The sequence below is a fragment of the Phocoena phocoena genome, chromosome X (assembly GCF_963924675.1).
Source record: "Phocoena phocoena chromosome X, mPhoPho1.1, whole genome shotgun sequence".
NCBI lineage: Eukaryota > Metazoa > Chordata > Mammalia > Artiodactyla > Phocoenidae > Phocoena > Phocoena phocoena.
In genome coordinates this window covers 59,544,381-59,569,523 of record NC_089240.1, presented here as the reverse complement: position 1 = coordinate 59,569,523, position 25,143 = coordinate 59,544,381, and the positions used below count along the sequence as shown (strand labels likewise).

Sequence of the window (25,143 nt, the reverse complement as noted above, 5' to 3'; positions counted from 1 at the left end):
TAAGGCTCAGGAGGAAAGGGCATGGTGTTCTTTAACTTCTCATTCCTCTGATCAGAGTTGGCTGGAGTCAGGGGGCAAAAAAGATCTGTGGACTCACAAGACTGCTTACTAAACTGGGTTGTTGCCCACTCTTCCCCATCCCTCTGGTTCCTTCCTCTAAGCTGGACTCATTAAGCACTTTCTGGCTTGGTTGGCCTCCTCACTCAACCCTGAGATCTCCCCCCTCCCCAGATTCTTCTTTCCATGTGGCCCTAGTTGGATCCCTTAATGCTTTGGGGGTTCAATAATGGGGAAATCCAGCTCCTGTTATATGATTGTCAGCTCCTGGGTCTCAGGGAGGCCATACTGTACTTCGTCAAACAGCTTGCACAGGGCGCTGATGTAGAGTGCGTGGTACTTGTCCACCGTCTTTTTGTTTGGCTTCTTAATCTTGGGAATTGGCAGGGGCTCCCCAACTGTGGGGAAGGAGGAGAGACAAGCATCAGACCTTTCCCCCCACCCAACTCAAATTACCCATTCCTCAGAGGGAGCCACATACTGAAACTCAGTATCTGGGTCCCCTCCCCTTCCTTTGTTCTTTCCCTCTGCTCCAACCCCATACTGTCCCATGTTCTCCAAATACCTAACCTCGTGCATGCTTAAGAGAATGAGAGTAAACTCAGAGAGTGCTGAAGGAATGTATGCGAGTAATGATGCCCTCATGGCAGCTGCTGAACTGTGTCCCTCCCGTGAATGGCCACAACTCTGATCTGTTTAGTTGTCCTCCCCACCCTGCCCTCAACCACAGCCACTGGAATTCCCATTGCCTGTCCCAGCTGTGTGCCGGGTCCCCTGAGACCTGAGGGATGACCTGGGTGGGGGGAATCAAGGACCAGAGTGGTCCAAAGATGCTGAAAAACTTAACAACAGTGGTAATGGGCCGATGGAAAGGCAAGAAGCCCCAGGATCCTCGAGTGAGGCCCCGGCCGTGGAAGGTACAGAAACTTAGTCTCAGGATTTCTTTTGATTCTGTCCTGCAAGGTTTATTTGGAAGAACCTTAGCCACGTGCCCTCAGGGAAGGTCTCTTGATTGTGAACCTCATTCTCTCCAAAGGAATAGGAGGAAACAAGGTATGATCTGCAAAGAGACGTGCAGGAGTGTGAGTTCTCCCAGGAAGCTCCCCGCAGTGAAACCCTCTCCAAGGTAGGAAACCTCTACAATCTCCCCATTATAGGACAAGAGTCCAAGCACCCAAGCATCTCCAGCCTTGTGTCTCATTCTTGCTATACTCCACACCCACCTCCCACAAGTGAACCCACTGAGGGGAGTTGCTGCACCTTGTCTTGTGATGGGAGGAAAGTAATCTCAGGAAATCTAATAGCCCTTATTGTACCCAGCATCCAGAGGGATCTTCCTAAACTGTGTATCTGGACATGTCACTCTTCTCTTTAAAACTCTTCCAGAGCTCCTCACTTTGTGCCACACTGCTTAGCAAGGCCTTTGTGCTCTAGCCTTGCCCACCTGGCTAGCCTCCCCTCTCCTCAGCCCTTCGTCAGAATCTGCCTAGCCATACTAAGTGTGCTACGTTCTTGCTTGTCCATGAGCCTTAGTGCATCCTGCTCCCTCTGCCAGAAACGCCTTCCCTCTGTCTTCACGTGACTAATTCTATTTCCCCCTTCACTACTCAGCTCCAATTTCATCCCCTTGAACCACCTCCAGTTCTTTGAGCCCCTCCATTTCCTTCCACTCCCACCTCCCTCATCTGGTGCTTACCTCTTTCCTACACTAACACTACCCCAACTGTGTACTACAGTCATCACCTTGCCTGGCTGACTCCCAGTAGACAGCAAGCTAATCAAAAGGGGGAACTATGTCTTATTCATCTTTGAACCCTAGGGCCTGGCATAGTGCCAGACATGTCATCATAGGACCTCACTGAATGCCTGAGTTTTTCTCCCTTTTGGTCTAACTGGTAATGCCTACTAATATTTCAATTCACAGTTCAGATTTCACCCACCTATGAAACCTCTACTTTGGGTGGAAGGCTTTCCATCATTTGGTGCTCCCATAGTGCTTTATACATTTGTCCATTATGGAACATATTTCATTCAGCAAATATGTATTGAGTTCTTTCTATGTGCCAGCACTTATTTTTTTTTGAGGAAGAACACTACCACCTCTTATGCTTTTTTTTTTTACATCTTTATTGGAGTATAATTGCTTTACAATGGTGTGCTAGTTTCTGCTTTATAACAAAGTGAATCAGTTTTATATATACATATGTTCCCATCTCTCTTCCCTCTTATGTCTCCCTCCCTCCTACCCTCCCTATCCCACCTCTCTAGGTGGTCACAAAGCACTGAGCTGATCTCCCTGTGCTATGCAGCTGCTTCCCACTAGCTATCTATTTTACGTTTGGTAGTGTATATATGTCCATGCCACCCTCTCGCTTTGTCACAGCTTACCCTTCCCCCTCCCCATATCCTCAAGTCCATTCTCTAGTAGGTCTATGTCTTTATTTTTGTCTTACCCCTAGGTTCTTTATGACATTTTTTCCTTAAATTCCATATATATGTGTTAGCATACGGTATTTGTCTTTCTCTTTCTGACTTACTTCACTCTGTATGACAGACTCTAGGTCCATCCACCTCATTACAATAGCTCAATTTTGTTTCTTTTTATGGCTGAGTAATATTCCATTGTATATACGTGCCACATCTTCTTTTTTTTTTTTTTTTTTTTTTTTTTTTTTTTGCGGTACGCGGGCCTCTCACTGCTGCGGCCTCTCCCGTTGTGGAGCACAGGCTCCGGACGCGCAGGCTCAGCGGCCATGGCTCACAGGCCCAGCCGCTCTGCGGCATGTGGGATCTTCCCGGACTGGGGCATGAACCCGCATCCCCTGCATCGGCAGGCGGACTCCCAACCACTGCGCCACCAGGGAAGCCCCACATCTTCTTTATCCATTCATGCGATGATGGACACTTAGGTTGCTTCCAACTCCTGGCTATTGTAAATAGAGCTGCAATGAACATTTTGGTACATGACTCTTTTTGAATTATGGTTTTCTCAGGGTATATGCCCAGTAGTGGGATTGCTGGGTCATATGGTAGTCCTATTTGTAGTTTTTTAAGGAACCTCCATACTGTTCTCCATAGTGGCTGTACCAATTCACATTCCCACCAGCAGTGCAAGAGGGTTCCCTTTTCTCCACACCCTCTCCAGCATTTATTGTTTCTAGATTTTTTGATGATGGCCATTCTGACTGGTGTGAGAGGATATCTCATTGTACTTTTGATTTGCATTTCTCTAATGATTAATGGTGTTGAGCATTCTTTCATGTGTTTGTTGGCACTCTGTATATCTTCTTTGGAGAAATGTCTATTTAGGTCTTCTGCCCATTTTTGGATTGGGTTGTTTGTTTTTTTGTTATTGAGCTGCATGAGCTGCTTGTAAATTTTGGAGATTAATCCTTTGTCAGTTGCTTCATTTGCAAATATTTTCTCCCATTCTGAGGGTTGTCTTTTGGTCTTGTTTATGGTTTCCTTTGCTTTGCAAAAGCTTTGAAGTTTCAATAGGTCCCATTTGTTTATTTTTGTTTTTATTTCCATTTCTCTGGGAGGTGGATCAAAAAGGATCTCGCTGTGATTTATGTCATAGAGTGTTCTGCCTATGTTTTCCTCTAAGAGTTTGATAGTTTCTGGCCTTACATTTAGGTCTTTAATCCATTTTGAGCTTATTTTTGTGTATGGTGTTAGGGAGTCATCTAATCTCATACTTTTACATGTACCTGTCCAGTTTTCCCAGCACCACTTATTGAAGAGGCTGTACTTTCTCCACTGTACATTCCTGCTTCCTTTATCAAAGATAAGGTGACCATATGTGCATGGATTTATCTCTGGGCTTTCTTTCCTGTTCCATTGATCTATCTTTCTGTTTTTGTGCCAGTACCATACTGTCTTGGTTACTGTAGCTTTGTAGTATAGTCTGAAGTCAGGGAGCCTGATTCCTCCAGCTCCGTTTTTCGTTCTCAAGATTGCTTTGGCTATTCGGGGTCTTTTGTGTTTCCATACAAATTGTGAATTTCTTTGTTCTAGTTCTGTGAAAAATGCCAGTGGTAGTTTCATAGGGATTGCATTGAATCTGTAGATTGCTTTGGGTATTAGAGTCACTTTCACAATGTTGATTAATCCAATCCAAGAACACGGTATATCTCTCCACCTATTTGTATCATCTTTAATTTCTTTCATCAGTGTCTTATTATTTTCTTCATACAGGTGTTTTGTCTCCTTAGGTAGGTTTATTCCTAGGTATTTTATTCTTTTTGTTGCAGTGGTAAATGGGAGTGTTTTCTTGATTTCACTTTCAGATTTTTCATCATTAGTGTATAGGAATGCCAGACATTTCTGTGCATTAGTTTTGTATCCTGCTACTTTACCAAATTCATTGATTAGCTCTAGTAGTTTTCTGGTAGCCTCTTTAGGATTCTCTATGTACAGTATCACATCATCTGCAAACAGTGACAGCTTTACTTCTACTTTTCTGATTTGGATTCCTTTTATTTCCTTTTCTTCTCTGATTGCTGTGGCTAAAACTTCCAAAACTATGTTGAATAACAGTGGTGAGAGTGGGCAACCTTGCCTTGTTCCTGATTTTAGTGGAAATGCTTTCAGTTTTTCACCACTGAGGATGATGTTGGCTGTGGGTTTGTCATATATGGCCTTTATTATGTTGAGGAAAGTTCCCTCTATGCCTACTTTCTGCAGGGTTTTTATCATAAATGGGTGTTGAATTTTGTCGAAAGCTTTCTCTGAATCTATTGAGATGATCATGTGGTTTTTCTCCTTCAATTTGTTAATATGGTTTATCACATTGATTGATTTGCGTATATTGAAGAATCCTTGCATTCCTGGAATAAACCCCACTTGATCATGGTGTATGATCCTTTTAATGTGCTGTTGGATTCTGTTTGCTAGTATTTTGTTGAGGATTTTTGCATCTATGTTCATCAGTGATATTGGCCTGTAGTTTTCTTTCTTTGTGACATCCTTGTCTGGTTTTGGTATCAAGGTGATGGTGGCCTCGTAGAATGAGTTTGGGAGTGTTCCTCCCTCTGCTATATTTTGGAAGAGTTTGAGAAGGATAGGTGTTAGCTCTTCTCTAAATGTTGGATAGAATTCGCCTGTGAAGCCATGTGGTCCTGGGCTTTTGTTTGTTGGAAGATTTTTAATCACAGTTTCAATTTCAGTGCTTGTGATTGGTCTGTTCATATTTTCTATTTCTTCCTGATTCAGTCTTTGCACGTTCTGCATTTCTAAGAATTTATCCATTTCTTCCAGGTTGTCCATTTTATTGGCGTATAGTTGCTTGTAGTAATCTCTCATGATCTTTTGTATTTCTGCAGTGTCAGTTGTTACTTCTCCTTTTTCATTTCTAATTCTACTGATTTGAGTCTTCTCCCTTTTTTTGTTGATGAGTCTGGCTAATGGTTTATCAATTTTGTTTATATTCTCAAAGAACCAGCTTTTAGTTTATTAATCTTTGCTATTGTTTCCTTCATTTCTTTTTCATCTATTTCTGATCTGATCTTTATGATTTCTTTCCTTCTGCTAACTTTGGGGTTGTTTTGTTCTTCTTTCTCTAATTGCTTTAGGTGTAAGTTTAGGTTGTTTATTTGAGATGTTTCTTGTTTTTTAAGGTAGGACTGTACTGCTATAAACTTTGCTCTTGGAACTGCTTTTGCTGCATCCCATAGGTTTTGGGTCGTCGTGTCTCCAATGTCATTTGTTTCTAGGTATTTTTTGATTTCCTCTTTGATTTCTTCAGTGATCACTTCGTTATTAAGTAGTGTATTGTTTAGCCTCCATGTGTTTGTATTTTTTACAGATTTTTTTCCTGTAATTGATATCTAGTCTCATAGCACTGTGGTTGGAAAAGATACTTGATACAATTTCAATTTTCTTAAATTTACCAAGGCTTGATTTGTGACCCAAGATATGATCTATCCTGGGGAATGTTCCATAAGCACTTGAGAAAAATGTGTATTCTGTTGTTTTTGGATGGAATGTCCTATAAATATCAATTAAGTCCATCTTGTTTAATGTATCATTTAAAGCTTGTGTTTCCTTATTTATTTTCATTTTGGATGATCTGTCCATTGGTGAAAGTGGGGTGTTAACGTCCCCTACAGTGATTGTGTTACTGTCGATTTCCCCTTTTATGGCTGCTAGCATTTGCCTTATGTATTGAGGTGCTCCTCTGTTGGATGCATAAATATTTACAATTGTCATATCTTCTTCTTGGATTGATCCCTTGATCGTTATGTAGTGTCCTTCTTTGTCTCTTCTAATCGTCTTTATTTTAAAATCTATTTTGTCTGATATGAGAATTGCTACTCCAGCTTTCTTTTGGTTTCCGTTTGCATGGAATATTATTTTCCATCCCCTCACTTTCAGTCTGCATGTGTCTCTAGGTCTGAAGTGGGTCTCTTGTAGACAGCATATATATGGGTCTTGTTTTTGTATCCATTCAATCAGTCTGTGTCTTTTGGTGGGAGCATTTAATCCATTTACATCTATGGTAATTATCAGTATGTATGTTCCTATTCCCATTTTCTTAATTGTTTTGGGTTTGTTATTGTAGGTCTTTTCCTTCTCTTGTGTTTCCTGCCTAGAGAAGTCCCCTTAGCAGTTGTTGTAAAGCTGGTTTGGTGGTGCTGAACTCTCTCAGCTTTTACTTGTCTGTAAAGGTTTTAATGTCTCCATCAAATCTGAATGAGATCCTTGCTGGGTAGAGTAATCTTGGTTGTAGGTTTTTCTCCTTCATCACTTTAAATATGTCCTGCCAGTCCCTTCTGGCTTGCAAAGTTTCTGCTGAAAGATCAGCTGTTATCCTTATGGGGATTCCCTTGTGTGTTATTTGTTGTTTTTTCCCTTGCTGCTTTTAATATTTTTTCTTTGTATTTAATTTTTGACAGTTTGATTAATATGTGTCTTGGCGTGTTTCTCCTTGGATTTATCCTGTATGGGACTCTCTGTGCTTCCTGGACCTGATTAACTATTTCCTTTCCCATATTAGGGAAGTTTTCAACTATAATCTCTTCAAATATTTTCTCAGTCCCTTTGTTTTCCTCTTCTTCTTCTGGAACCCCTATAATTTGAATGTTGGTGCGTTTAATGTTGTCCCAGAAGTCTCTGAGACTGTCCTCAGTTCTTTTCATTCTTTTTTCTTTATTCTGCTCTGCAGTAGTTATTTCCACTATTTTATCTTCCAGGTCACTTATCCGTTCTTCTGCCTCAGTTATTCTGCTATTGATGCCATCTAGAGTATTTTTCATTTCATTTATTGTGTTGTTCATCGTTGCTTGTTTCATCTTTAGTTCTTTTAGGTCCTTGTTAAATGTTTCTTGCATTTTCTCTATTCTATTTCCAAGATTTTGGATCATTTTTACTATCATTATTCTGAATTCTTTTCCAGGTATACTGCCTATTTCCTCTTCATTTCTTAGGTCTGGTGGGTTTTTATCTTGCTCCCTCAACTGCTGTATGTTTTTCTGTCTTCTCATTTTGCTTATCTTACTGTGTTTGGGGTCTCCTTTTTGCAGGATGCAAGTTAGTAGTTCCCGTTGTTTTTGGTGTCTGTCCCCAGTGGCTAAAGTTGTTTCAGTGGGTTGTGTAGGCTTCCTGGTGGAGGGGACTAGTGCCTGTGTTCTGGTGGATGAGGCTGGATCTTGTCTTTCTGGTGGGCAGGTCCACGTCTGGTGGTGTGTTTTGGGGTGTCTGTGGACTTATTATTATTTTAGGCAGTCTGTATGCTAATGGGTGGGGTTGTGTTCCTGTCTTTCTAGTTTGGCATAGGGTGTCCAGCACTGTAGCTTGCTGTTCGTTGAGTGAAGCTGGGTGCTGGTGTTGAGATGGAGATCTCTGGGAGATTTTCGCTGTTTGATATTATGTGGAGCCGGGAGGTCTCTTGTGGACCAGTGTCCTGAAGTTGGCTCTCCCACCTCAGAGGCACAGCACTTACTCCTGGCTACAGCACCAAGAGGCTTTCATCCACATGTCTCAGAATAAAAGGGAGAAAAAGTAGAAAGAAAGAAAGAAAGAAGGAAAGGAAAGAAGGAAAGAGAGAAAGAAAGGATGGAAGGAGGGAAGGAGGCAAGGAAGGAAGGAAGGGAGGGAGGAGGGAAGCAAGTAAGAAAGAAAGAAAAGAAAGAAAGAGGATAAAATAAAATAAAGTAAGATAAAACAAAGTTATTAAAATAAAAAATAATTATTAAGAAAAAAATTTTTGAAAAAAGAAAAAAAGAAACAGACGGATAGAACCCTAGGACAAATGGTGACAGCAAAGCTATACAGACAAAATCTCACACCGAAGTATACACATACACACTCACAAAAATAGGAAAAGGGGAAAAAAAGAGTAAATCTTGCCCTCAAAGTCCACCTCCTCAATTTGGGATGATTCGTTGTCTATTCATGTATTCCACAGATGCAGGGTACATCAGGTTGATTGTGGAGCTTTAATCCGCTGCTTCTGAGGCTGCTGGGAGGGATTTCCCTTTCTCTTCTTTGTTCGCACAGCTCCTGGGGCTCAGCTTTGGATTTGGCCGTGCCTCTGCGTGTAGGTCGCTGGAAGGCATCTGTTCTTCGCTCAGACAGGACGGGGTCAAAGGAGCAGCTGCCTCAGGGACTCTGGCTCACCCAGGCTGGGGGGAGGGAGGGGCGCGGATGTGGGGCAAGCCTGCGATGGCAGAGGCCGTCGGGATGCCGCACCACCACGAGGCACGCCGTGCACCCTGCCAGGGAAGTTGTCCCTGGATCCCGGGACCCCGGCATTGGCGGGCTGCAGAGGCTCCCCGGAAGGGAGGTGCGGACAGCGACCCGCGCTCGCACACAGGCCTCCCGGTGGCGGCAGCAGCAGCCTCAGCATCTCATGCCCGTCTCTGGGGTCCGTGCCGTCAGCTGCGGCTCGCGCCCGTCTCTGGAGCTCCTCCAAGCAGCGTTCCCAATCCCCTCTCCTCGCGCACCAGGAAACAAAGAGGGAAGAAAAAGTCTCTTGCCTCTTCGGCAGGTCCAGACTTTTCCCCGGACTCCCTGCCTGCCAGCCATGGAGCACCAACCCCCTGCAGGCTGTGCTCACGTCGCCAACCCCAGTCCTCCCCCTGCGCTCTCCCGTCCCTATTCTTTTGTCTCGGTTTATTCTTTTCTCTTTTGCCCTACCGAGGTACGTGGGGAGTTTCTTGCCTTTTGGGAGGTCTGAGGTCTTCTGCCAGTGTTCAGTAGGTGTTCTGTAGGAGTTATTCCACGTGTAGATGTATTTCTGGTGTATCTGTGGGGAGGAAGGTGATCTCCGCGTCTTACTCTTCCGCCATCTTCTTGATCTCCTACCACCTCCTCGTGCCAGCACTTTTTTAAGCCCTGGGGACACATCAGTGAACACAATGGATTAAAAAAAAGCCTCTGTCCTCATGGAGCTTACCTTTTATTGAGAGAAGACAGACAATAAACAATAATAATGAACAAATAGAGAACCATATATGTAAAGAAATAAAATTGATGACGTATGAGGAGATGATAAGCGCAATGGGAAAAAGGTCCAGCAGGATGGTCAGGATAGACCTTATTGAGAAGAGACATTTGAGCAAGGACCTGGAGGAGGTAAAGGAATAAGCCAAAGAGTTATTTGCAGGAATAATGTCCCAGACAGAAGGGACAACTAGAACAAAGGCCCTAAGGGAGGAGCGTGTGGCTTGTTTGAGGGACAGCAAGGAAGCCAGTGTAGCTCTAATGGAGTGAGCAAGGGGGAGGGCAGTGGCTGATGAGATCAGAGACGTGGCAAGATAATTTAGGGTCTTGTAGGCCCTTGTAAAGACTTTGGTTTTGCTCGGTGTGAAATGGGAGCCACTGGAGCATTTGGAGTAGTGACATGATCTGACTCACGCTGAATAGGATCATCCTGGCCACGGTTGAGAATAGACTCTCGGATGTGAGGGAGGCAAGGGTAGAAGCAGAGAGAGCACTTAGGAGACTGTTGTAATAATCCAGGGGAGAGACGATGGGGTGGTAAACCAGGGGGCGATAGTTGAGATGGTAAGTGGTTGGCTTCTGGATATATTTTGTAATTATATGTGAATATGTCTGTCTTCCATTGGACTCTGAGTTCCTTAAAGGCAAGGACCAGGTCTTATCTATTTTTATATCCTTAATGCCTAGTACTATGCCTGACACACAGTAGCTGTTCAGTAACTGCAGAATGAATGCATTCTATTTCTCAAACCAGATTATATGCTCTTTGGGGGCAGTATCCATGTCTTTTGCATGTTTGCAATCCCCACAGCATCAAGCCCAGTGCCTTCCTTGCCCTGGGTATGTTCTCTGGGCCTCGCAGTTCATGGGTTGATATAGACTAAAGCCCCACTTCCCCAGACCCCCGGCCTACCAGGCTAATGGGCAGAAGGTAAAGGTCTTTTACTGTTTTTTCTCTAACTTCAAGCTTTAAAAGTACCCACCAGAATGTGTCTGGAGGCCCAAACACCCTTAAGGCCCAGTGTGAGCGAGTAGAGAGAAGCAGTCAGAATGAAGAGGGAACCCACTCTAACAGGTTTCCAAGGAAGGACACCATTCTGGACAGGTGCTACAGAGGACCTATGGCACCCTGGTGCTAGGGCACCAGAACCTAGGGACCCACCCTGTCTTCAGTGCCAACCTCACAAAACCTTTATGCTGCTTAAGGAGGACAGTAAGAGGCTCCTGCATGGCACAAGAGGGCTTCAGCAGCTCCATCCTCCACAATAACCACAGCATTGCCCGAGCCTTTCTTGGTCAGCAAATACTTCAAGACCAACTCACTCACTGGGCACACACCTGTGAAACCAAAGAGTCAAGTGGTATAACAAACCTGGTGCTTGAGGACGGGGTAAGGGGTTCCTCTAGGGTCTTCCTGCTGGAGACAGTCCTTCTGTCACCTGACTGTGCTTGTCTCCACTCTTCTGTCTTTAACCTCCACATCCTGGGTTAGCCATGAGGTTGGTCCTTAGGGTCAGCTGCTTGCCTTGCAGCTCTGTGCTACTACAGTTGGGGCTACATTGAGTTCTTCTGCCTACTTTCTCTTAGCTCTATAATATTTAAGCCCAACCCTTCCTTCTCTACCCAGGAACCACAGCTGTCTTCCACTCTCCCCAGGCTGATGGCAATTGAGGCTCTCCAGAGTTCTCTTCCCTAGGAGTAATGAGGAATAGCCACCACCATCCTGCTTCCTCCTTAGAGCAACCCGGCAAAGGGAAGCCAGTGGCTGCGGGTTCTGGAGAGTAGGCAGACCCAGGATCCTGTCCAAGCCAAATTGAAATGTAGATGAACCATGGAATGACATCTTGCTGCTCTACAACAGTCACAGAGTCTTTCCTCACCTCTGCTTCCCAACTCTGCCCTGTGCTCACCTTCTGTTCTCTCCCGGGATGGAAGACATTGGCTCCAGGCCACAGTCCTTGAGATCCAGGTTCATACCAACCTCAGAGGGGAGCAGAACCATCCTCTGGGACTCTAGTGGTGCCACCTGGCCCCCCAGATATCAGTGTATCTTACCTTTTAATGTTTGGCTTCAGTTGTTTTCTGGTGTCAAGAAGGATGGATATTCATCCAAAGAGAAGGACATTTGGCACAGTACCCCGGCCTGAAGCCTGGCGTGGGGAAGTTGTCCTGGATTCTGACGGATGCCTATCCTTTATCCCTTGATGTCTTACGCAAGTTCAAAGGGGTTCTCAGGAGATGAGGGTCATGGGCCAGGAGGGTACCAGCTAGTATGAAAGACTTGAAAGTGTCTTTGAGACGCCCTGAGATGAGAGCTGCTACATAAATGACTGGCCAAAAGAAGCCAGTTGACATCCCCCAAGAGTCAGGCAAAGTTCATCTGAGCTGTACCATTCATGCCTCATTTTCCTTATATTTGGTTTTGATATTTGGCTTTTGCTTTCTGCTTTCCACTTTGGCTTTGATCCTGAACTCCAGGCTTCTGCTTCCTCTTCTGAAAGGATCCTTGGCAACTCTTATGAATGCCTATAACTTATCCTGCTGCCTAATCAAACCCTGCCTCCCAGATCTTGGACAGAACCTGAGGCTTGGCCACATATTCCTGTTACTGGCTCAGTGTGTCCTGGACTCATTTTCTACTAAGTCCTCTTCCAGCAGGGAGTGAGAACTGGACTGACTGTCAAGGCTTATAGAAGTTGGAGCCCTGAGGTAGGTCAGAGAATGGAATGATTTCTTGTACTCACCCATTGACATCACATAATCTCGCACAATTGGGATCCAGAAGATCCCTTCCAAGGTCCCTACATAAGGAGTGATGGCTGGGAAAATCCGAGCAAAGCCAGTGGCCTCAGTGGGAAAGATGATGAAGGCACCATAAGAGAGAATGCCATGGGGGTGGGTGGCAATGATATAGTTGTGTTTGGGACAGAGGTCATGAGTCTTCACCAGCTGTTAGAGGGAGATTGAATCAGAGTAGTGGATAGAAGGAAGAGAGGACATGTGGACTCAGATCCCGGTAGGTAGCCTGTGTTTCCTTTGGGGAGCCCCAAATCCCTATTCACTGGGATGTCTTCACTGTCACAGGATTGCCAGGGGTTATGGTGCTCAGAGAGGCTGACCTGGGCCTGCCACTCTGAGGCAAGGTGCTATCCATTTGTCTCCCCACCTGCCCATCCATCTTGGGTCCCTGCTCTGCATTATGCCTCTGGGCCTTGATGTCCACTGCTGGCCACCAAAGCCTTTGAAAACATAGGGCTGAATGGGGAGGGAGAGTCTGGGCAACAGGGACTGAGGGCACCCAGAGGAAGCGTAGTCACCTTTACTGGGAAGTAATTTGGAAATACTTCCAGAGGGTCCAGTTTCGTACCCAAGTTGAATGCCTACCACCTGCAGGTACGGAAGGGAAGGAAAGACTGGGTGAGATCTTGCCAATTCCTCTACTTCTCCTGGAGGTGGAGGGTTCTTCCTAAAATCTTCAGGTCACTAGAGGGGCCTCTTTCTCACATTTCCATATCTTGGGCACAGAGCTATAGGTACTGTCCCTGAACCCAACCCCCAAGGAGACACAGGAAGCCCCTGCTCCTCTGGAGCAGTCAGAAAGGTGGGAGGGAAATAGCAGGAGGCTGGGAGCACCCATCCAGAAACCAGCCTCAATTCTTCCTGGGCAGCCTGGCAGAGACCTCTGTTACTTGCTGAGCTTTGCCCTCCTGTCTCCCTCCCCTTCCCTCTACCTTCCTGTGCTCCTCTCCCTCTCTCCCTCGCTTCGCCTCCCTGACCTCCTTTCCTTTCCCTTTCCTCTTCTTTCCTCTCCCCACCTCTTCTCCCTCTGTCTCTCCCACTCTCTCCTTCCACCCCCACCCCAGCCCTGTGGTTCCATCCTTGGTACAGACAGGGACCACCACTCTTCCCCTGTTTCTTACCTTGACTGTGGGTGTTCGTCATAGGTGAGCCAGGCTAAGGCGAGCATGGACAGCATCCCGAACTTAGTGAACACCAGAAAGTAGGGTATAAGAAGAATAGGAATAGCTCCTGAGGGGACGCAAAGGGTTCATGCCCTTCAGTTCCCTTCAAGTTTAATACACCTCTCATAACCCCGATCTCTGCTCTGTAGTGAAGGAGCAGGTTGAGGCCGGTGTGAGACTCTTCTCTCCTCATCCCCGCCGACCCCTTACCCGCCTCCTAGCTCTGCTGTGGTCCGGGAGGACCTCTGAGTCCCTGGATCTGGGTCCCCTTGGTGGCTGAGATCTTAACTGAGGACAGCAGAACCATGACGTTCTCAGAGTAGGTCCTCAGCTGGGGTCAAAGGACAGCACTACTTGGCAATTGGAAGGAAACGGCATCTTGGGCCGGTGGCTTACATCCCCGTTCTGGGACCTCAGGAAGTCCTTTCTGAAAGCTCAACCCTCCTTCCTTTGTGGAACTGCTCTGTCAGCACATTCCAGTGGAGAGGGGAGGCCTGCAGTGTACGGGCTGTTTGATGCTGAGAAGAAAACACATATTAGAAACTGCTTTACTTTGTTCGATTTTGTCCCATTCAAAATGTCTCAAAAGTTCAGAAGGGGAAAAAATCATCTCTGTTAGCAAGGAAAGGGTCACAGCAGGCTGTGAAATGCAGACGTGGTACATCTTACAGCAGTGGGAGTTGAATTCCATTTTAAAATGTGCATTCATGAGAAAGAGGGGCTCAGTACACATATTGTGAATTTAAAAATACCCAGCTAAAGGAATGACTTCTTTGACCAGATAACATCATAGTAGATAAAAGTTTCAGAGAAGGTGAAGAGACTCAAAAGTTACCTGCCAGCAGGTTTGTCTCTCGCATTTTGGGCTTAGATGAAAATAACAGGAAAAAGATGGAATGGACATTTAAAAAAAAAAAGTCGTGTTATGGAGTAGAAGAAACCTTAGTGATAGGCTGAATTCCCCTTACAAGAGCTGGCTGAAGTGGTTGTTGTAAGCATACTAATTAAATAGGAAATAGCAGGGGGAGGAATTTTATGGGAAGATTGCCATGGATACAAATCTTGCTACCTCTGACCCTCATAAAAGATGAGAGTAGGGGGCTTCCCTGGTGGCGCAGTGGTTGAGAATCTGCCTGCCAATGCAGGGGACACGGGTTCGAGCCCTGGTCTGGGAAGATCCCACATGCCGCGGAGCAACTAGGCCCGTGAGCCACAACTACTGAGCCTGTGCGTCTGGAGCCTGTGCTCCGCAACAAGAGAGGCTGCGACAGTGAGAGGCCTGCTCACCGCGATGAAGAGTGGCCCCCACTTGGCGCAACTAGAGAAAGCCCTCGCACAGAAACGAAGACCCAACACAGCCAAAAATAAATAAATTAATTAATAAATTTATTTTTTAAAAAAGATGAGAGTAAGTTTGCTGGGTAAGCTTCAGAAGAAAACTCAGATAAAGTTAAATATGAATCATTATTAATTATTTTCCAACTTCTTTATTGGAGTATAATGGCTTTACAATGGTGTGTTAGTTGCTGCTGTATAACAAAGTGAATCAGCTATACATTTACATATATCCCCAGATCCCCTCCCCTCCCTCTTGCGTCTCCCTCCCACCCTCCCTATCCCACCCCTCTAGGTGGTCACAAAGCACTGAGCTGATCTCCCTGTGCTATGTGTCTGGTTCCCACTAGCTATCCATTTTACATTTGGTAGTGTATATATGTCCATGCCACTCTCTCATTTCGTCCCAGCTTACCCTTCCCCCTCCCCATGTCCTCAAGTCCATTCTCTACGTCTGCGACTTTATTCCTGTCCTGCCCCTGGGTTCTTCAGAACCTTTTTTTTTTTTTTAGATTCCATATATATGTGTTAGCATACGGTATTTGTTTTTCTCTTTCTGACTTACTTCACTCTGTATGACAGTCTCTAGGTCCATCCACGTCTAAACAAATGACCCAATTTCATTCCTTTCTATGGCTGAGTAATATTCCATTATATATATGTACCACACCTTCTTTATCCATTCATCTGTCACTGGGCATTTAGGTTGCTTCCATGACCTGGCTATTGTAAATAGTGCTGCAATGAACATTGGGGTGCATGTGTCTTTTTGAATTATGGCTTTCTCTTGGTATACGCCCACTAGTGGGAATGCTGGATCATATGGTAATTCTATGTTTAGTTTTTTAAGGAACCTCCATACTATTCTCCACAGTGGCTGTACCAATTTACATTCCCACCAACAGTGCAAGAGGGTTCCTTTTTCTCCACACCCTTAGAGGGATTTTTTTAGTAGATTTTAAAAGTATTTAATTTAATGGGATTTTCTACACAGGTGATCATGTCATCTGTGAATTAGGACAGTTGTATTTCTTACTTTTCAATCTGTATGCTTTTCTTTCTTTTTTTTTTTCTTCTTGCTTTATTGCACTTGCTAGGACTTTTAGTATGATGTTGAATACAAATGTTGAGAGTGAACATACTTGCTTTGCTCCTCATCTTAGAGAGAAAGCTTTCAGTCTTTCACCATTAAGTATGATGTTACCTGCAGGGTTTTTGTTTTTTTTACAGATGCTCTTTATCAAGTTGAGAAAGTTGCCTTCTATTCCTAGTTTGCTGAGAGATTTTATCATGGATTAAAGTTTGTCAAATGCTTTTTCTACATCAATTGATATAATTGTGTGTTTTTTCTCCCTTAGGTGGTTAATATGCTAGGTTACGTTGATTGATTTTCAAATATTTACCCTTGTATTCTGGGATAGAGCCCACTTGGTCATGGTATATTTGTTTGATTTGCTAGTGTTTTTTTGAGGATTTTTGCATTTATATCCATGAGGGATATTGGTCTGTAGTTTTCTTTTTTGTACTGTTTTGTCTGGTTTTGGTATCAGGGTCTGGCCTCATAAATGAGTTGGCAAGTGTTCTTTTGTCTTCTATTTTCTGAAAAAGATTGTGTAGAATTTGTGATATATCATCTTTAAAATGTTTGGAAGAATATGCCGTTGAAACCAACTGGGTCTTCAGATTTCTGTTTTGGAAGGTTTATAACCTTCCAAAATTAAAATTTAATTTAGTTAATAGTTACACGTTATCTGTTTCATTTTGGGTGAGTTTTGGTTGGTTGTGGTTTTCAAGGAAGTCTTCAAATGTAATTGTTAATTTGTCTATTTTTTTTCCAGTTCTGTTAGTTTTCACTTCATATATTTTAAAGCTCTATTGCTAGGTGCATAGACATTTAGGATAGCTATGTCTTCTTGGTGAATTGACCCTTTTACCATTATGTAATATCCTTTTTCACCCTTGGTCTTGACTTAAAAAAAATAAATGTAAACCTGTACACCCTCAAATTACTAATGATTACTAGCTTAAGTTAAAGATGGTACCAATATGAATCTAACTGGGTCCTTTCTTCAAATCATTTCTGATTCATCTTTCTTGCTCACTTTCCCCATATAGTAATAGCCAACATTTACTGTACACTCATCATGTAAAACTAAGTATTTTACATGTGTATTTTATTAAATCTTCATAAAGCCCCCGTTAGGACAATAAGCATTCTTATTTTGTGAATGAGGAACCCAGGTTCAGAGAAGTTAAATAACCACTTAAGGTCACACAGCCAGCTAGTGGGTGAGCCAGAGTTGAGAACTCACACTCTTCCTCCAGAGACTGTACTCTTCACGACTGAGCTCTAATTATCGCTTTCCTTTAGTCAATTGTTAATTCCTGTCAGTTCTGTCCTCCAAACATCTTTCAAATTATTCTATTCCCCACCTCCATACTACCATCCTGTCCAAGCCACCATTCTCTCTCTCTAAGCCGACTGCCAACGTCTTCTAAACAGGTTACCTGCTTCGATTTGAGCCATGATGCAGCCAGCATGCTAAATGCAAATCTCTGTCCTTCTATAGCATATAACCAAGAACATGGCTGGTTTGTCAAAGAGACATTTCTGTGGCTCTGTGATTACTTAATGGATCAATATTAATGATAAATATGAGAACCTATGGGGGTTAATGGTAATTCAATAATTCAAACAACTCACATGGCTTCCCATGACTCTTAGGATCCAGTCCAGTCTCATAAGCTTGGTTCTGAAGGTCCTCCGTGATGGAGCCCCTGGCCACCCCGTAGTTCTCTGCATGCCACCATACTGTTCTTCTGTCAGTTTCTTCAACTCATTCTGTTCCCCAGCTTCCGGGCTTCTGTGCATATTGTCCCTTTTGCCTGGAAGACTTTCCTCAGCTCGTTGCCTGGCTAGCTCCTATTTATATTTCAGGCCTCAGGGTAAATGTCACAGTTTCAACATTTTGGAGCTATCTTTAACTTCTCTCCCTTTCCAAAAAAAAGTCTCTCCCATTCATCCTCCTGCCTCTGTCTCCACTGCCACTGCTGTGGTCCAGAACTTGATCTCCTCTGGTCTGGACTGCAGGCTTTTGTCTATTCTTGCCTGCTGGTCTCTTCCCCTCCAGTCTATTTTCCATGCCGCAGATATATTTTTAAGGCACAGTCATAATGTTGTTTGCCTCCTCTGAAGCCTTCAGTATTTTCCCACTGCTGACAGGATAAAGTCTGAACATGTTAGCCTGGTGGTTTTTGTTTGTTTGTTTGTTTGTTTCCGTATGCGGGCCTCTCATTGTTGTGGCTCCAGACGTGCAAACTCAGCGGCCATGGCTCACGGGCCTAGCCACTCCGTGGCATGTGGGATCTTCCCGGACCGGGGCACGAACCCGTGTCCCCTGCATCGGCAGGCAGACTCTCAACCACTGCGCCACCAGGAAAGCCCTAGCCTGGTGTTTAAGGCCCTCCATGGGCCGGCCACACACACCTTCTTGGCCTCATCTCTCAGCACCGGCACTCATACCCCTTATGATCTAGCATGAGGTGATCATACCCACACCACTGTAAGGACACAGGGTGATCTGAAGTGGCTCATGGATGGAAAGTTATTTTAATGTGTAGTGAATAAAAGTGAATTCATGGTGGTAATGTAAAGTTTCCTGTTAGAATATATTAATTTAGGGGCTTCCCTGGTGGTGCAGTGGTTAAGAATCCGCCTGCCGATGCAGGGGACACAGGTTCAAACCCTGGTCCGGGAAGTTCCCACATGCCGCGGAGCAACTAAGCCCATGCGCCACAGCTACTGAGCCTGTGCTCTACAGCCCGCGAGCCACAACTACTGAGCCCACGTGCCACAACTACTGAAGCCCGTGTGCCTAGAGCCCGTGCTCTGCAACAAGAGAAGCCACTGCAATGAGAAGCCCGTGCACCACAACAAAGAGTAGCCCCTGCTCGCCGCAACTAGAGAAAGCCCACGCCTATCAACGAAGACCCAATGCAGCCAAAAATTAAATAAATGAATAAATAAATAATTTTTTAAAAAAGAATATATTAATTTAGTTTACAGGAATGAGTCAATTTGGGGAAAAAATGTTAAGTAATAATAGCATAGGTGGTACTCAGCTGTGGAAAGAACCAGAAAGTGGGAGGCAAACGGCTGAAGAATGGGAAACGGGGGTCCAACCACCTTAGTCTACTCCCCATTCTTTCAACCCACCATGCAATTTCACTTCTCCATGCCTTTGGTGATGCTGTTCCCTTATTGTGACTACCCTCTCTCCAACTTTCTGTCTATATCAAAGTTCTCTCAGTCGTCAAGGCTTAGCTCAAATGATACCTCCTTGATGATATCTTTGCTTATTCTCTGGTCAGAATGAAGAGTTCCCTCCTCTACACACCCACAGCACATTACTTCTGCATCTATTTGGCCCTGTTTCATTTTGCTGCTTGTGTAGTTAGCACCTTACATGTCTGGCCCTTTGTCTTTTAGACAGCAAGCTTCTTTTTTTTAAAAATAAATTTATTTATTTTTGGCTGCGTTGGGTCTTCGTTGTGGTGCGCGGACTTCTCACTGTTGTGGCTTCTCTTGTTGCGGAGCACGGGCTCTAGGCACGTGGGCTTCAGTAGTTGTGGCTCACAGGCTCTAGAGCGCAGGCTCAGTAGTTGTGGTGCACGGGCTTAGTTGTTCCGTGCCATGTGGGATCTTCCCAGACCAGGGCTCGAACCGTGTCCCCTGCATTGGCAGGCGGATTCTTAACCACTGCGCCGCCAGGGAAGCCCTAGACAGTAAGCTTCTTGAGAACAGCCTTCAGCATAATGCCAAGCACAGGAGGATGACTCAGGATAAATATATTTGTTACATTCAGTTGTAGCACAGGGAAGTTTGATTTCAAAATTCTCTAAGTGGCAGGTGAATGGTAACAGGGAAAGAAACCACCAATGCCCTTATTCCAAATAAAGAAAGGCCTTCTGAGGTTCCAGGGTGTGCATGAGTGTGTAAGGCTATGGGCAGCCTGTCATTTCTAGTGTAAAGCGTCTTAATCAGTTGGCTCAAAGCCTTCAGAAATCCAAGAACGTGGCTGGTTTGTCAAAGACGAATTTCTGTGGCTTTGTGATTACTTATTGGATCTGTATTACTATAAATATAAGAACCCGCGGGAGTAAAAAAAAGATGATTTAGTAATTCAGCAAACATAGACTGAGCATACCTCGTGTGAAATCCCTGTGCTAGAAGCAATGGGGGCAGGCTTGGGGCCTGGAAGGAGGAGGGTGAAGAGCATAAGTATGAAAACGATGAAAATAATGTAAGTATGGTTACTGATACCTTGTATAGAGCATTTATTGTCAACAGGCACTCTGTTCAGCACTTAATGTGCATTATCTCATTTAATCCTCTCACGACCCTGAGAGGTAGATAATTTTATTATCCCCATTTTACATATGAAGAAACTGAGGCTCAGAGAGGTCATGTATCTTCATTTCGAGCTTTGGGAAAAAAAGTAGGTAGCATTTGTTGTGTCTTTATTATGAACCAAGAGCTACTTTAAGCACTTTGTGTATGCTTAATTAATTTTAAGACATGTAAAAAATAAAGTTCCTGCTTTCCAGAAACTCATAGTCTAGAAGGGAAAACTGATACCATAAATAATGGATATATCCTAGAGGGTGAGAACAATACAGTTAGGGTTCAAATGTCATTATATGGGGACCAAAGGAGAAGGCCATTCTTTACTACTGGGCAACCTAGAAAGGCTTCTTGCGGAAGGTAAGATTTAAATTGAATCTTGAAGGAAGAGTAGGATTTTGACAGATGGATTACTGGTGGAAGGGCCTTCCATGCACAAGGAAGAGCTCGAACGAAGGCCTGGAGATGGAAGAGTCCAAGGTCTGTGAGTAATACCATAACCTGCAAAAGTACAGGGAGCATGGGAAGCCATGGAACAGGAGATGACACTGGGAAGGAAGCAGGGGAGCTCAGGTCCCATACTGAATGGAATGAGAAGCCAGTGATGGTTCTTAGCAGAGGAAGAGCGTGATCGTATCTGTGTATCAGTAAGATCATTTGAGATGACTGTGCGAGCAGGAGAAACGGTAGGCAGGGAGGTCAGCTAAGAGTTGCAGTGACTTAGATGAGAGGCAATGGGAACCTGAAATAGGCTACTACTTCTGAAATCAATTTGAAAGGTACTATGGAGGCAGAATGTTCAGGGGTTTGCAGTTGGCTGGATGTAGGGGGTGAAGGAGAGGTAGTAGTGAACGATGCCTTGAAAGGGCCTGTGGGAGTGCTTGGAAGGTATCAGAGTGTCTGCCTCATTTTCTAGGATCTAGTTACTCATTATTCTTCCTGAAGGTGCAATGAAATCAGAGTCTAAGGTGCCTGTCTCAGAAGTGGTAGTCACTCTTCTGTTGATCAAACGTCTTCTGAGGTAGGGTGGTTGGGCTCCGATGTCAATTTCTATCACAGAAAGAAAATGAGCATCGACTGAGGGTTTTCTTTCCTCTTTGATTATCAGAATGGTCTTGAGAGCTCTGTTCTACAATGGTAGAGGGTGAACGACTTACTTGCACAAGCTCACATAACAAGTAAATGGCAGACCTGGTCTGTCTGACTCCCAAGAGTATGTTCTATTTTTTGTATTATCAGCAACCAGAGATAGGAGGCAGACCCACAAAAAAAAAAAAAAAAAAAAAAAAAAAAGATGTCAATGAGAGAGAAAAAAGAACAAGAGGTGGACTTAAAGGTCTTTACTGAGGAGAAGAAATCTGGAAGAATCAACAATGTCAAGCCTGGTCTTGCAAGAAATAGAACAATGACAAGAAGTGGCTCCTGTTTTCATGGAGCTTATTGGGTAGAGGAGGCGAAGGGTATAAAGGCTGCTATGCAACCAATTTTTCCAAAATGCTCTGGACTTTCAGCGATAATGTAGTCTCAGGTTGCCAGGACAATGTTGCAGAGAAGGTATGACTTGAGCAATATCTCAAAGGAAGGGTTGTCCAGGGAGAGTCCAGGAAGGGTGATCAGGGAATCTTTTTTTTTTTTTTTTTTTTTTGCGGTACGCGGGCCTCTCACTGCTGTGGCCTCTCCCGTTGTGGAGCACAGGCTCCGGACGCGCAGGCTCAGCGTCCATGGCTCACGGGCCCAGCCACTCCGCGGCATGTGGGATCTTCCCGGACCGGGGCACGAACCCGTGTGCCCTGCATCAGCAGGGGTACTCTCAACCACTGAGACACCAGGGAATCTTTTAAGTGGAGGAAATAGAGCAGAAGTGAAGGAGTGAGAGAGTAAGTACCCTTGGCATTTTTAAAAACACCTTTATTGGAGTATAATTGCTTTACAATGGCGTGTTAATTTCTGCTTTATAACAAAGTGAATCAGTTATACATATACATATGTTCCCATATCTCTTCCCTCTTGCGTCTCCCTCCCTCCCACCCTCCCTGTCCCACCCCTCTAGGTGGTCACAAAGCACCGAGTTGATCTCCCTGGGCTATGTGGCTGCTTCCCACTAGCTATATTTTACGTTTGGTAGTGTATATATGTCCATGCCACTCTCTCACTTTGTCACAGCTTACCCTTCTCCCTCCCCATATTCTCAAGTCCATGCTCTAGTAGGTCTGTGTCTTTATTCCCGTCTTACCCCTAGGTAATTCATGACCTTCTTTTTTCTTTCTTAGATTCCATATATATGTGTTAGCGTACGGTATTTGTTTTTCTCTTTCTGACTTACTTCACCCTGTATGACAGACTCTAGGTCCATCCACCTCACTACAAATAACTCAGTTTCGTTTCTTTTTATGGCTGAGTAATATTCCATCGTATATATGTGCCACATCTTCTTTACCCATTCATCTGTCGATGGACACTTAGGTTACTTCCATGTCCTGGCTATTGTAAATAGAGCTGCAATGAACATTGTGGTACATGACTCTTTTTGAATTATGGTTTTCTCAGGGTATATGCCCAGTAGTGGGATTGCTGGGTCGTATGGTAGTTCTATTTGTTCTGTGAATAGATTGCCTGGAATACGAACTTCACCTAGGGGAAGAGTAGGGGGATGAACTGGTAAACAGTTTGAGGCAGGGGGCTTCCCTGGTGGCACAGTGGTTGAGAGTCTGCCTGCCAGTGCAGGGGACACGGGTTCGTGCCCCGGTCCAGGAAGATCCCACATGCCGTGGAGCGGCTAGGCCTGTGAGCCATGGCCGCTGAGCCTGCGCGTCCAGAGCCTTTGCTCCGCAGCAGGAGAGGCCACAACAGTGAGAGGCCCACGTACCGCAAAAAAAAAAAAAAAAAGTTTGAGGCAGAGAGTGGAGCAGGGCCTTGAATGCCCACAATAACACATTTGTACTTCATCAAGAAGGCAAGGGAAAACCGCTGACTATTTTTGAGCAGCAGAGGGCTGTAATCAAAGATGCCTTTGAAAGACTCTTCTGGCTGTAGGCAGTGGAATATATGGGAGAGGGTGGAGAATAGAAGGCCAGGAAAGAGGATATTGCAACAGTTTAGATAGATGGCAATACAAGCCCAGAAAAGAAGAGACAGATGGAGAGCCATCCTTTAACTGGAAGCTGGGCCTCAGAGGGGCTCTCAGGAGCATTGCCTAATTCCAAGGGTCATGAATATTTATATTCCACATCTCCCCCAAACCATCTCTTCATTCTTCTCTCGTCGCTTCTTTCCTCCTTCTTGTCCCTCTCTCTGCCTTTTCTCTCCCCTTCTTCCCTATGTTTTCCCCCTTCACTCCCAGTCGTGCTCAGTAATCAGCCATGATTCTGAACATCATTCAGGAAGGAGGAGAAGCGCTGAGGGAGGCTCTGAGCAAGACAGAAAGAATGAAGGAAAGAGGGTGAGAAAAAGAAGGAAGAAAAGAATTAGGAAGGAGGAAGGGAGGGAGGAAGGAAGGAAGGACACTTTTCTGTAAGGAGCATTTACTGGGAACCAGGCCATGGACCCCATTGGCAGTCTGGTGAAGCCCTTTTCTGAATAATATTTTTAAATGCACAAAATAAAATGCACAGACTTACAAAGGAAACTCATCATAGTAAAACACCGTTATCAAAATATTGCCCAAAATGTCATACAGTAACATGGGCTTCTTGATTTATGCATTAAATAACCACGCCTAATGGTAGTTCCAATAACTGTTGGAATTTGGAAGTGGTAATGAGCATAAATGAACTTTTTCTTTTTTCTTTTTCTTTTTTTTTTTTTTTGCAGTACGCGGGCCTCTCACTATTGTGGCCTCTCCCGTTGCGGAGCACAGGCTCCGGACGCGCAGGCTCAGCGGCCATGGCTCACGGGCCCAGCCGCTCCGCGGCATGTGGGATCTTCCCGGACCGGGGCACGAACCCGTGTCCTCTGCATTGGCAGGCAGACTCTCAACCACTGCGCCACCGGGAGAGCCCATAAATGAACTTTTGAGATGACTGCAACAACTGGCATGTGAAATGTGAATCTCTGTGATGTCTATTACTGACAAATTCACAGGTATTTCTGTGGTTTGCTGCCTACATTCACCATTTCAATATGAGGTTAGTGAAAACAAACAGCTAATTTTTTCCATCCAAATTCAACGTTGTCCCTCCCTGCCTCATTCTAGGTCTATAGGTCCCTAGTTAAGGACCACTGCTCTACGGGGTCATATAGCCTCCCACAGATTGGACTTGGCAGCCTCCTAACCTGTCCCATCCTTCAGGATGACATTTCTCCACGTCTAGTTTCCAAACTTGCCCCTGTAATTGGCTGCTCACAAAGCCCTGGTTTCTGAATGAGAAAAGCTTCGAGCTCTCAGCCCATTTGCCCAGCACTGATGACTGTCATTCTCTGAGTCCATTGAAGAACTGGCCCTTTCTCAAAATTCTGTCTAATGAGTCACTCACGCAGCCCGCAGATTTTCCATAATTGTCTCATCATAGTCTTATACTGGAAAATCACCTTACGTCTACCCAGTAACACCAACTCTGCCCCTGCCCCCGAATAGGACTCTTTTCAGCTAGTTCACAGGGGGCAGTCCTGAGAGAAGGCTGGGGTGATCTTTAAACCAGGAAACCTGCAGCCTCACTCCTGGCCTTCGTGCCCCTCAGATGGGAGGAGAGAAATCTAATGGACTCAACAGTAGCCATCTCTCTGGGTGGAGAGGCACAGTCCTTCCCAGAGAGAGGGGACCAACCAAATGATCTCTTTGGAGCCCTCCTCATCTGGAGATTCCTGGTCTCTTTCTTCATCTGTTCCCTTGTGCTTTCCAGCCCCTGGGGTTCACTCACCTAAAAAGACATAGACTGGGATCCACTGCAAAACAGAGAGTGTTTGGAGGCTTTCCTGAAGATCCAGATGGGAGAGGAAGGCCAT

General features: G+C 44.8%; 1 protein-coding gene across 1 annotated transcript; it reads right to left on the bottom strand.

The window, feature by feature from the left end:
* Positions 1-306: 306 nt before the first annotated feature.
* LOC136142868 (diacylglycerol O-acyltransferase 2-like protein 6) lies at positions 307-25,143 on the bottom strand. The gene is given in 12 exon segments (XM_065901172.1): positions 307-455; position 771; positions 905-1,024; positions 1,027-1,117; positions 10,664-10,716; positions 10,718-10,839; positions 12,246-12,450; positions 12,819-12,838; positions 12,841-12,888; positions 13,422-13,438; positions 13,440-13,530; positions 25,059-25,143. Coding segments are annotated over 12 exon segments (1,002 nt in total).